At 34.9% G+C, this 14640-nt stretch overlaps 1 protein-coding gene across 2 annotated transcripts in view; it reads right to left on the reverse strand.

The window, feature by feature from the left end:
* Nucleotides 1–2868: 2868 nt before the first annotated feature.
* LOC143238562 (forkhead box protein K1-like) overlaps nt 2869–14640 on the reverse strand; it is a 32537-nt gene continuing 20765 nt past the window's right edge. The window contains exons 6-7 of one of the 2 annotated variants that reach the window (XM_076478906.1): nt 4572–4730; nt 2869–4302 (exon numbers count right to left, since the gene is read on the reverse strand). In XM_076478906.1, the coding sequence (XP_076335021.1) occupies nt 3923–4302; nt 4572–4730 (539 nt within the window). In that variant the 3' untranslated portion in view covers nt 2869–3922. The remainder of the gene's footprint in view (nt 4303–4571; nt 4731–14640) is intronic. The other variant, XM_076478907.1, reaches the window with a different exon arrangement.

Genomic DNA, 14640 nt, shown 5'->3' on the forward strand with positions numbered 1-14640 from the left:
TCGAAGGCACACAATATATATGCAGTGCAATTGAAAAAAGATCGTGCAGATGATGCAATTGCCAAATGTATCCCAAATTTTATTCCAGATAAAATAAAACAAAATAATATCAGTTCTACATGTAAAGTTTTTAATACAATCTACAGTGTTGCAAAATGAAGCAGGTCATTTTCTAATGTTGAAGATGAGATTGAGCTACAAACAAAAAAATAGGTTGAACATAGGAGTGGAATTCTATTCTCAGAAAACTGATGTTTAAAATAGTTGATCACATTGCAAGGGAAATTAAAAATGAAATATTTACTAAAACAACTGAATAAAATATAAAACAGCAGTTTCACTACGCCCAATCTCACCACCGATAGCATGTTCAGAGACCTTCCTTTTGCAGCTCGATAATTCTGCCACGTTCAAACTTTGTCAACTTTTTAGCCTTTGCCATGTTTTTACCCAATGTAACACAAGAGATGTCAGTGGGCGATGTTGACAACGCTAATGCTTGAACACAAATAACTAAGTTTCGTAACATGTTTACCGATTAATGCTTCGTTTCGGTAAGGTCTTTTGACCAGCTAATATTTAGGCTAATTTCATAGTGTTCACATTTTCCCTATTAAATACTAAAAAAAGCTTATTTTTATTTTCCCTTTTTCTTTCGAAGCTCTACTCAAATAGGTGGTTGAGTTTAACAACGCAAAATACATATTTTTTCTTTATGTTCATTGGCCTTAAGATTTTGGCCAGCAGTGCATATACTGAAGCAAAACAAACTTAAACGTAGGAGGTACAACATCTGAAAATTAGACGAGATGATTTATTTTATCAGACAAGTTTCTATACTTGGAATCCTTTCTATTGTTAATTTTTCTGGAAGGTTCATGACAAATTAAGAAAAATGAAGTGTAACTTGAAAAGCACATAACTAACGCATCATTGTACTTAAATAACACGAGAAAACAAGGGTATAACCTTGTTAATCCTGATGAAAGAATTGTTTTAAAACACACAAAAGGTACTCATTCTAATTAATTGAAACGTTTAAACAACAAAACAAACAGGCAGTTTATAGTTTCTCTTATATGGCAGAAGAATAAAATATAAGATGGACTAACTTTCAAAGACGACAAGATGAACTTTAATAAAATCAGTGCTAGCGGAAATAGTCATGACTTATCAGGCCTTCTAGCTTAGAGATTTTATTTTAAAAAGCGTATAAAAATGCCTTTTTCTAGCGGACTAAAAAGATACATTCGATGTACGTTTCTGAAAACATGACTCGTTCCCTTAAAATCCCAAAGATATAAGTAGTAATTTTTGATTTTGTTTTTCTTTAAGATTTGGGAAAGATAACTTTACATATTAAAGTTTCAATGTTTCAGTCCTCTCATTTTTCTAAGAAATCACTTTTAATTTTGTTTTAAAACACACTTTTATATGTTTCATAAAAGTAATTTCCTTCAACTTCAAAGTGTTTACCTTGGTATTTTCAAAACTTTTTGCGTGTTATTCGACTAGAGTTGCACTTCATGCAAGTTTTTTAAAATAAAACGTTTTCCACGACAACTTCACTGGTTTCAAATGGCAATTTGCAATCAAACTACCATAACATGGTAGCTTACATTTCAACCTGATGAATTGTTATTAATTATCACCTCTAAGGAATAATTTAGTGTTAAGTGAGATACCCTATTACAATATTACACCAGTGAATTTCGTCAGTAACTTGTTTCACATTACAACGGTTTCTCTCCCTTTACTGGAGGCAACTCAATAGGAAAGATCAATCAGTTGTAAAAAAAAACAAAAAAAAATCTTCTGGGTTTATCCAGTTTTAATGGAGCATACAAAGGATGTAACATATGACCAGATGTGATGATTACTATTCAGCTGATGACAGTAGTTTTTGTTATGGAACTTACAAGTCTGCAATATGAATCTCCATCATCATCCATTATTGCCTATAATCTTGAAACTAGAGATCAGATCTTCAAAAAGAAGCTTCAAGCCTGCTGACCATGTCTTGAGATTTACTCATTGCCTATACTCTTGAAACCAGAGCTTAACAAATCTTCAGAAGGAAGCTTCAAGCCTGCTGACCATGTCTGAAGCTTTACTTGTGTTCAGCATATCATCAATCACCATTTTCTCTTAATTACCTACACATGCCAGATTTTTCCAGATGTTATCACAGTCTGTGCAGCCACTGTGGATGGAATGATGATTAACTTTTTGAAAAATTGAAACAACTCCACCTACAAAGCCCAAAAGATGTTGTGGCAAATATAGTACTCATAGGAGCAGCATTAGTAGCCTTTCATCAGAACAAAACACCAAGAACAAGATCTTCAAAAGACAATGAAGAAACATCACGTAATTTAAGAAAAAGAAAACAGAAAATACTCAATTATTGTATGTTACTGTTGGTGGTAAGATGGTGTGGCCACTCTCAAACTTTTTTTTTTTGACTGATAACAGCTCTCAAATGAAATGCATTACAATCATATTTAAACACAACAGACTTTCAAATGGTGGTGTAGAACCTCTAACAATAACCATAATATCTCGTTCTGTGCACTTACACCCAAACACAGTACTTCACCTAAGGTTGATCCTTTTATATTCTGGTGTTTTACACTCTGTGACATCAAGTAAACAAAGTCTTAGCAAAGTTTGCTTTTAGTTTAAATCTACTGTAATAATGAAAGTAAAAAGTACATTAAGGTACTAGGTATGTTAACAAGAAGAAACATCCTTTAAAGACACTATAATGTACTGTTATGTTTATGTAATTACTTAGGTTACTTTATGTGATAATGGCAATTGTTGTTCATGCTTACTTTGATGAATGAAATCAAAACAAAAACAAAATTTACATACTCAAATATAATTCCATTAATATAACATATTCAGTGCTACAGTATGAATTAAAACACTTTATGGTGAGCTTCTTACATAAATACACACATTATTCATACAACATCAATGTACATCTAGGAGTTCATCACTCACACAGGTCATTCTATTAGACCTTCACAACGTCAACATACGTGTAGGGGTTCATCACTTACACAGGTCATTCTATTAGACTTTCACAACATCAACATAAGTTTAGAGGTTCATCACATAAACAGGTCATTCTATTAGACTTTCACAACATCAACATAAGTTTAGGGGTTCATCACATAAACAGGTTATTTTATTAGACTTCTTAATACACAAAATATTTTTGAATAATTATGCTATGTTTTTGTGTTCACAACTTTTATGACAATATTAGAATATTTTTAATGGAATCTCACTATATAACAACAACAGTATTTCTACATGACATAAGGAAAACAATACTGTTTACAAGTATATACCTTACAAAGGTAACAAATACTGAAAAATCCCAGTTTCTCTAATTCATGGATCTTTGAAACATCATTAAAATATCATGAATTATTTGTGTAACTTTTGATACTGGGTTCAGTTATTATAATGTGTAATTTAATGTAGGATCTGACTACATGAGCTATGGTCTCACCTATAAGACTACACGACCTGCCATTGTAACAATTTTCACAGCTTGAAAAACAGTTTAACAGATCATTAGACAACATGATCTGTGTTCCAACTGATCATTAGGCAACATGATCTGTGGTCAAACTGATCATTAGACAACATGATCTGTGGTCAAACTAATCATTAGACAATATGATCTGTGGTCAAACTAATCATTAGACAACATGATCTGTGGTTAAACTGATCATTAGACCACATGATCTGTGGTTTAACATGTAATTATAAAAGACAATCTGCCATTGCAAGATTTTCACAGATGGAGAAGAAATTTCATTGGATAAAAAGTGAAGATTTGAAATGTACCAATAATTAAGTAAAATTTAGATGGGAAGTAAATACGTTTTGTAACAAATTCTAGTCAAATATTAAAGAAAGTTGCTTCTTCAGCCCGTGGTCGTTTAACCTCACTTCTATCTCCAGTAGAACTAACACATGTGTCTTGGTTACTATGGCATGAAGTTTCTGCACTAATAAAAGATCTTTTTGTTGGGACTGCAAGAGCTGGCTTAGACACCGAAGATGTACAAGAGGGTGTGACAAAAGTAAGTCCTTCAACCTTAGTGGAAGAAACATAGGATGGTGAAATAATGGTAACAGAGTTGGTTGTGACACCAGAACAAGGACCCTGTACAATCACCGTGGGTTGTCCATGCAGAGGAGAGATTGAATGTTGCTGAGGATTAGAAGAATAACCATGAACTTCACTACTGTTTGTTCCAAGCTGACTGTAAGATTCATCTGAAACACAAGCAGGATGTAAGGAGTAAAGCATTTTTAAACATAGAAAAACACAAAATTCTGAACATATATTTCCAACATACAAAATTCCATTACTTGTTCACACCATTAGAAGCAAGATTAGTTACTCCAAAACCTTTAGGGTTAATACAAGAACAGAACTAGAAGGGAATCGTTACATATAAAAAAGAGAGAATTTGAATGCACATTTTACTAGTTTCATAAATAAATAAAAATTAAATTTTTTAAGTAAAAGAAATGACCTCTACCATGGTTTCCAGTATTTTGCCAGTTGTTTTCAAAATGACGACCATTGCTAGTTGTGCCGTTTGTCACCATAGTGACAGGGTGACTGCTGGTAAAAACTCTCAGTTTACTGGTTTGTATAGACCTACTTGATCCTAAGACAATGTGCGCCTGATGAGCACCTGTCAGGAAGAACTTACTGTGAGGTTTAGTTCCATATACCAACAGTTAACATGCACTAAAGTAAAATGTAATATTAAAGTAATAGATATACACAGATCTTCTGACCAGTTAACACACATTAATATGAACTAAGGTGAAATGTAACATTAAGCTAACTAATAATACACAGATCTTATGATCAGTTAACACACCAAAGTATGTACCAAAGTGAAATATAATATTAAGCTAACTAATAATACACAGATCTTATGATCACTTAACACACCTTAGTATGCACCAATTTGAAATGTAACATTAAACTGACAGATATAAACAGATCTGACCAGTTAACACACCTTAGTGTGTACAAGGTGAAATGTAGTATTAAAATTTCAACATTTTGGCTAATGTGTATATGACACAAAGATATAAAATTCACTGAGATACACCCTGACATGAAAGATAACAACAAATTAAAACAATAATGACTGAAATACTACAGAGTAACACTGAATAAAGTGAGAGAAAACACTTGTTATGACATGACAGTGTTGAATGGTAAAGAAAGCTAGTTTATCCATGACCTATACTACAAGGAAACACTGGTTATGACATAACAATGTTGAATGTTAAAGAAAGCTAGTTTACCTATCAAATTCTGGTGTACTTCCATGGTTCATAGTGCTTAGTTCAACAGAAGTCTATTGCAAGAATATATAAGCTATGGGAATAAATACATCCCATAAAAAGCAACTGTCTTTTTCTATGTGCAAGTACATATGCTGCATTTTCTTTTTGAATGTGAAATAAAAGAGATTCTTTTCAGTGTCACCAACTTTGTCATTATTTTACAAACACAAGGAATATACAAATATCTGATCAGAATCACTCTCTCTACTTTTAGAGAATAAAATTTATTCACTCCATGAATAAATCTAGTTATTTCCATTTACCACATGCTGTCAGGCAATCATAAATTGTTACCTAAAATTACCACAGTTAGACAGGAAAGATATTCTGGTACTGAGATTTGTTATGGAGTTTATGAAATGATATTGTGCATACAAGCCCCTTTTAAAGTTTGAAGACTTTTAAAGAACACATCTCCTTCAAATTATGAATAATTTTGAAAGTATAAATACTCATAATCAAGAGAGAAAGTTTATTATGATAGAGAAGTGATTGTATGGAAAAGAATGCATCTAGAGAAAGTTCTCTCCTCAACATTGGACTTTCACTGATACTGTGAAGATCAAGGTTTACTCATGTTTGGTGCACCCATGTAACCGAACCAAACGGTAAACCTGACATTTGATCTTGGCTGCTGAAAAACATGAATGACCCAGGTTTGCAGAAATGGTTTGGCACCTGAAAAGTTTGAGACTACATGATGAGGTCCCAGAGTTTTCAGGTTGATGCCAGTCTCAAATAAAGACAGGAAATTATGGTCAGAGGCTGGTTTTGTTGCTTTTGGATAACTTCTGCAGTATTTACCTAAACTGTAAATGATTCAATAGGGTATGGTATTTCTCAGATTCACCATGACATTCACATCAACAGGGATTCTGCTCAAACACCAAGCTTTCAATATAAAAAAAAATGAGGAAGATAATAATGTCGGAATTTCATTGTACAACCAAAGTTGAGACAATAAAATCTGCATATGATAACTATCCAATCAAGTGAAATGTCCACTTCCATCCCTGTCCTGTTGTTATTTTATTTCAAGTTTGGTAGCCAGCCTTGAATACCATTTTTATTTAGCAATAAATTTTGTCCTTATATGTGTACACTATCTACCATACTACAACAAACACCTAGTTTAATAACCATACACAACCACCATACAACAAACACCTAGTTCAATATGTTATACACTATCTACCATACAAACATCTAGTTCAACAAACACCTAGTTCAATATGTTATACACTATCTACCATACTACAACAAACACCTAGTTCAATATGTTATACACTGTCTACCATACTACAACAAACACCTAGTTCAATATGTTATACACTGTCTACCATACTACAACAAACACCTAGTTCAATATGTTATACACTGTCTACCATACTACAACAAACACCTAGTTCAATATGTTATACACTGTCTACCATACTACAACAAACATCTAGTTCAATATGTTATACACTGTCTACCATACTAAAAAAACACCTAGTTCAATATGTTATACACTGTCTACCATGCTACAAAAAACACCTAGTTCAATATGTTATACACTGTCTACCATACTACAACAAACACCTAGTTCAATATGTTATACACTGTCTACCATACTACAACAAACACCTAGTTCAATATGTTATACACTGTCTACCATACTACAAAAACACCTAGTTCAATATGTTATACACTGTCTACCATACTACAACAAACACCTAGTTCAATATGTTATACACTGTCTACCATACTACAACAAACACCTAGTTCAATATGTTATACACTGTCTACCATACTACAAAAAACACCTAGTTCAATATGTTATATACTGTCTACCATACTACAACAAACACCTAGTTCAATATGTTATACACTGCCTAGGCTTCTGCTAGCTATTAGCCACATCGCCATTGGCAAAAAAAACAGCCTGTGGCTAAAAATCTAGTCTTGGTTTTGCCACAGTGGCAAAAGATGATAATTCTTCGGTCTTGGATGGTTTTCCTTTATTTATTCTGCTCAAGATTCGGCCTTAATAGCTTTCGTGGTTTTTATTGCCATCCACACCATTAATGATGACAATTGACCAGAGGCGCCCCCCAGCGAGTTGAAGAAACAAGAAACGTCTTTAAAAACTACCACCGACTGTTATCTATATTTTCTTTATATATATAAAAATATATTATTTCAGGGATATGACAACTAACAAATTAAATTTTAAAAAAAATATTATTACTCAGCTTTGCTAATGATTTCTTTTATTTGTATTTCTTATGCTACATGTTTGATTCTGCCCGTGGTACACAAACAGTAATCAGAGAAAACCTAACTTTCATCAAACCAACATATGGTCTGTATCAAAGTGGAAATCATAAGTTTCGTTTGATGTGTTTGAATTGAGATAACAACTCCTAGATCAGATAAAAAGACATCTAAACAGTTAGATATATCAAGTTTTTTTCAAAAGAAGGTTGAAAGAAACAACATCAACTGATGGTGGGAAATCCACTTCGAAAAGAAAAGACAGCTCTGAATAAACTGAAGCTTGCAGCAGTGATCAGACTGTCGATGTTAAAAAAGTATACCCTCAATTTTCACAGAGTTGTTAAAGAAACTTGGTTTTCACAGTTTCCTTGGCTGGAACATGTCTCCCAACAAAATATATTTCATTGCAAATTATGCATGGAGAACAAGAAGACTTATATTCATGCTACCACTGGGAAAACTGCTACTAAGCCTAAAATAGATGACTTGGTGAAGCATGCACGGTCAGAAGATTATTGTAGTGCAGTAGCATCACAAGTTTTGAAGAAGGACATGTCAACTGCTGCTGTGAATGTGTATGTGGGGTGTAAAGGTGGCATTCAGACACAGATGGCCAACTTACTTGTACAAGCAAAGCAAGCCATCCCAACTGTGAAGTTTCATTCCCTCCTTTCACTACAAGTATTCAATGTAAGAATATTCTTCATTCTAGTATTAATAAGATACTTTCTGTTTTCTACAGTATTTTCATAAAACAAAAGGCAATTTGACAATTTTCTGAAAGTGAAACATTTTGAAAATATCTATCAAAAATTAAGTAGCTAGCCAACTCTTCCAAATATCTTTGTTTATTACTTTAACTGGTGGTCTTATTTCAAAACACAAGTTGTTATATATAGTTTTAACAAAGAGTGACCTCTCTAAAGAAACTACAAACTCAGTCACAAAGTGGAACAGAGCTTCATATACACCCACAGCCAGTCTCTGGATGATATGTACAGTGCCCTAAATCATGTAGTTCAAGATGAAATGCAGGCAGACTTTCAGGCATTGCCTTTCCAATTTTTTCCTCTTGAAGCAGATGAAGCAATTGATGCAGGAAACACCTCTATACTGATAATTTGTACCAGGTATCTTTCATCATTACGTGAGGTTACAAGTTGATTCCTTGCTGTGCGTGAGCTGACCAACACTGGGGTTGATTCCATCTACAACACAATGCGCCCTGTCATGGCAGATCGAGGATTGTTTGATGTTGACTTGGTTGGACTTGCAACTGATGGTGGGAATAAAAACAGGTGTTTCTACAAAATTTAAGGAGGAATGCCCCTGGATAATAACAAGTCATTTTGTGACACACCGATTATAGTTGGCAGCTGAAAAGGCAACAAACCAGGTGCCATACATTGTGAAGTACATTTCAGTTTTGAACCAGTTTGCAAAAAGCCTGAAATATTCTCCTAAGTTGTGTCGGGTTCTGGAAGAGAACAAAGCATTGCATGGAGAGAAAAGCAACAAAATCAAGCAAGTGTTCTTCACACGATGGTTCTCTTTTAATGATTCCATCCAAGCACTAGTCAACTGTATTGCATTTATGATAAGCTACCTGCAGGTCGTAGCAATGGAATGTGGTATTTCAGGCCGAGTCTTGCTACATGGTCTAGTCCAGCAAATGTCATGATGATACATTTTCTGGCTGACGCTGTTGGCATTCTTGGACTTTTGTCAAAATCTCTACAGAGAGCTGATTTATCTTATGATCAGGCTAAAGCAATTATTGATGGGTCAATTCTGTCGATTCAGTCGCTGGTACACATCCCTGGTCCTTACACACAGACTACACTGAAGGAACTCCCACAAGCTCCTGATGCCAGTGGTTACACTTCTTACAGAGGCCATGACATCAAAGATATTGATAAACAACATGAAAAGTACAGATCAGCTGCTGTGTCATTTGTTGAAGAGGTGGTCACAAGACTACAAGTAGCATTCCCAGACACTAACATCAAGTCATTTTTTTCAATATTTAGCTCATGTCACAGCAGAGCAGTATCTGATGAGGATGATCTGAAAAACTCATCCAGCACTTCTCTCCTTTTGTCAATGAGGATGAGGCACTAACTGAATGGCTGCTACTAAGGAACATAATGAAACAGGATGCTCACAAAAAAAGAAACATGAAGAGCTTCTACAATGAATACATCCACCAGACCCGTCAAACTTTTACAAATCTGTCTCAGCTTGCAGCAATTGGATTAATAATTCCAGTTACATCTGTTGACTGTGAGCAGTGAATTAGCAAGTACAACAGCATCAAAACAGATGCCAGGAGCAGTCTGTCTGTGGCCAAGACAGAAATGTTACTAAGATTTTCCATGGAGTCCAAACCTTTACAGGATGCTCACAAAAAAAGAAACATGAAGAGCTTCTACAAGGAATACATCCACCAGACCCGTCAAACTTTTACAAATCTGTCTCAGCTTGCAGCAATTGGATTAATAATTCCAGTTACATCTGTTGACTGTGAGCAGTGAATTAGCAAGTACAACAGCATCAAAACAGATGCCAGGAGCAGTCTGTCTGTGGCCAAGACAGAAATGTTACTAAGATTTTCCATGGAGTCCAAACCTTTACATCATATTAACTTCGACTCTGCATTCAGATACTGGGTCACTCACAAAGACAGACGTGGGTACCATTCCCTGTTGAAAAATGTGCTTCAGAACCTCAGGTGTAAAACTTCTACCACATTTTCTGTTGAGAATGATTTGGCTGAAGAGCTGCCATTGGATTTATACTTACTAGTCATGCTACTGTATTCTAGTTTTAAGTCATTTTTTTCTGTTTCTGTGTTATTTTGAGAAATGTATCTCTCTACTTTCCTCTTTATCATGTTTATTTTGTTTTTTGGCAGGGAAGATTGCTGAGGAATAAAAAAGTAGTACAAAACTTAACATCTTGTAGATTTTCACATAATTACAACTATTTTTTACTGGATGGAATTGATGCATATTAAAAGTTATGCACCACACAGTTTTTGGCAACCTAAAATTGTGGCTAAAAGAAAATTACTTTGTTTAGCCACAGTGACTAAGAGAGTTATTTTTCTTGTGGAAGCCCAGACTGTCTACCATACTATAACAATCACCTAGTTTAATGTTATACACTATCTATCATACTACAACAAACACCTAGTTTAATGTTATACACTATCTATCATACTACAACAAACACCTAGTTTAATATGTTATACACTATCTATCATACTACAACAAACACCTAGTTTAATATGTTATACACTATCTATCATACTACAACAAACACCTAGTTTAATGTTATACACTATCTATCATACTACAACAAACACCTAGTTTAATATGTTATACACTATCTATCATACTACAACAAACACCTAGTTTAATGTGTTATACAATATCTATCATACTACAACAAACACCTGGTTTAATATGTTATGCACTATCTATCATACTCAACAAACACCTGGTTTAATGTTATACACTATCTATCATGCTACAACAAACACCTGGTTTAATATGTTATGCACTATCTATCATACTACAACAAACACCTGGTTTATTATGTTATACACTATCTATCATACTACAACAAACACCTGGTTTAATATGTTATACACTATCTATCATACTACAACAAACACCTAGTTTAATGTTATACACTATCTATCATACTACAACAAACACCTAGTTTAATGTTATACACTATCTATCATACTACAACAAACACCTAGTTTAATATGTTATACACTATCTATCATACTACAACAAACACCTAGTTTAATATGTTATACACTATCTACCATACTACAATAAACACCTAGTTTAATATGTTATACACTATCTACCATACTACAATAAACATCTAGTTTAATATGTTATACACTATCTACCGTACTACAATAAACATCTATACACCCCCCTGAGCTAAACTATCAAGGCCACAGGTAGGTAGGTAGGTATTTTATTTTATTGGCACAAAGCTACTATGCTATCTGCGCCAAACAAGATGTAGTATACTATAATGGTATATGGAAACGAAGGTAAAAATGCATAAAATATATAAAATTAAGACCTGCCAAGAAGACCGAAGCATTAAGTTCAAACTTGCTCTCAGTCACCTGAAGATGGCTGTTCCAGTCCTGGGTTCAGGTCAAAATAAAAATTAAAATATGTAAAAGAAATCATGCTAAAACAGTGTATAATCCAATAAAAACCTTAAGTTAAAAAGACCAATGGCTCTTAAAAATGTAAAAACATGAGTGAGGCAGTCAGTATCACCTATGACATTGGCTAATGTCAAGGGCAGACCTATCTTAAAAATATGTTCAAAATGGCGTCGTCGTTCTTGGTTGTAATGACGGCATGATAATAAAATATGTATGATTGTGACCTGAGTGCCACACAGACCACACATTGGTGCATCAGTACCAGATAAAAGGAAGTGGTGAGTTAAAAAACTGTGACCAATGCCAAAACAACTTCTTCCCTTCGATTTTTACAGAAACAAGATGGTCAAAGAGCTAAAGAAAGCTCGATTTGAAAAAGCTTTTTATTTTGTTGCTTCCTCCAGGTCAATTGTCAACTGGTGTATAGTTAGATTTTGATCACTGGATCATAGTCCATGTATGGAACAGGGATGGTAACTAACATGGAATGATGTCAGGGCCAATAGACAGCTGAGTGAATCAGTATGGATTGTACAATTTGTATATTGCATAGTTTCAATATGATTCAGGGCAAGAGAAATGGCATACAGTTCTGCAGTGAACACAGAAACTGTAGAAGGGATTCTGTGTGCTACAACCGAACTATAACAAACCATGGCAGAACCTACAAAGTCATCTGATTTCGAACCATCTGTATAGATGGGAATGGACAGATTGTTTGAAAGATGTTCAGCAAATAAAGATAGATAATTCCAATCAGAAGTACTAGCCTTCCTCAGATGACTCAAAGATAGGTCACATTTGGGGACAGTAAATATCCATGGTGGAAGAGGCCGAACTGTTGATACTGCTATGCTATCCAATTTTTCTAATTGTGCCTGAATACGAAGGCTAAAAGGAACAATGGCAGATTTTCTATTAGAGAAAAGTGTGACCCACTGAGGATGGAAAACACAACCCCAAGTGGGATACTGTGGTAAAGAGTGAAGTTTGAAAGCATACACAAGAGACAGTTGCAAACAATGAATATAGAGAAGGAGTTCATTGGATTCCACATACAAACTTTGGACTAAAGAGGTAAGAAAGGCCCCAGTACAAAGCTGAAGCCCCTGAAGGTGGATAGTATCCAGCACTTTCAGTGCTAAGGTTCTGGCAGAACCATAAAGCATAGACCCATAATCAAGTTTGGATCAGATAAGGGCATGATAAATTTTAAGTATGGAGTATCAATCCACTCCCCAAGAGGTGGAAGAGAGGACACGGAGGATGTTCAGTGCTCTTATACATTAGACACAAAGTTGCTTAATCTGGGAAATAAAGTTTAATTTACAGTCAAATATAAGACCTAAGAACTTTGCCTCAGGGACAACAGGAAGTACAGCATCATTAATACAAAGTTGTGGATCTGGATGAATACACTGTTGGTGGCAGAAATGTACACAAACAGTTTTATAGAGAGAAAGTTGAAAACCATTTGCTGTAGTCCATTTAAGTATATGATTGATTGCAGTTTGTAGCTACCATTCAATAAACCTCATGTTTGATGACTAACAAGAAATGTGAAAGTCATCAACGAAAAGACCATTTGCAACTGCAGGGGGTAGCTGTTCACAGAAGATATTAATCTTTATAATGAAAAGTGTGACACTCAGAACACAGCCCTGAGGGACTCCAAGGACCTGGAATTGGTGGTTCATTAAAAAATGCTTAATGAAAAGTGGCAAATTCCCAAGCAACCCGTATGAGTGAAGGTTTTGCAAGATGCCATATTTCTACATTGTATCACAAGCTTTCTCTAAATAATAATAATAAAAAAAAAACAAGATGATGTTGCTTCAAAAAGGCTTCTCTAACTGATGTTTCAAGGCAAATTAAGTTGTCTATCATGGAGTTTTGTCTTTGGAACCCACACTGAGTGGGTGAGAGAAGGTTGTTTGATTCAAGAAACCAAACAAGAAGAGCATTAATCATCCTCTGTAAGGTCCTACTGAGACAACTCAAAGCAATGGGATGGTAATTCGAAGGAATCTTTGGATCCTTCCAAGGTTTAAGAATTGAAAGTACAATAGCTTGACACCAAGCATCAAGAAAGACATTCTCCTGCCATTTCCAGTTAAAGACAGCCAGGAGAATAGTAAGAGAGGCAGGAGGAAGTGGCATAGCATCTCATAATGTATATCATCAGGTCCAACTGATATATTGCCAGACTGATGAAGCACAAGTTTGAGTTCCACCAATGTAAGAGGGCAATTGCAGTCACAGGGATGATCAGTCAAAAAAGAAAGAGGCAGATGTTCAACTCGTGTTTTAATAGCTAAGAAGGAAGGGAATGAGTTTGAAGAGCTAGAAACATTCACCAAAAGTATTGGCAATGCTCTGAGCATCAGCAACTTCATGACCATTGAATATTAAGATAGAGAGGGTGGCAGATCACCTTCCCTTCCAGATCTTGTCCCATATGACTTTTGAACTGGTAGTTGAAGAAACACTGGAGGTATATTTAATCCAAGATCCCTTCTGGCTTTGACGTCTAAGTCATCAAGCCTGTGCATGGGCTTGCTGAAATGCAATATGGTTTTTAAGTATGGGATATCTATGAAATTTATCCCAAGCACGTTTCTGATCTTTTCCTCTTATAGAACAAGCAGAATTCCACCAGGGGCAGGGATGCTGTGGGAGAGATCCAAAGTTTTGGGGATGCACTGAGCAGCTGCTTGGACAACACAGTTAGTTACTGCTGCTACACAATCATCTATCGATGATTTACATAAGATGGC

Source organism: Tachypleus tridentatus, chromosome 13 (genome assembly GCF_004210375.1).
Source record: "Tachypleus tridentatus isolate NWPU-2018 chromosome 13, ASM421037v1, whole genome shotgun sequence".
NCBI lineage: Eukaryota > Metazoa > Arthropoda > Merostomata > Xiphosura > Limulidae > Tachypleus > Tachypleus tridentatus.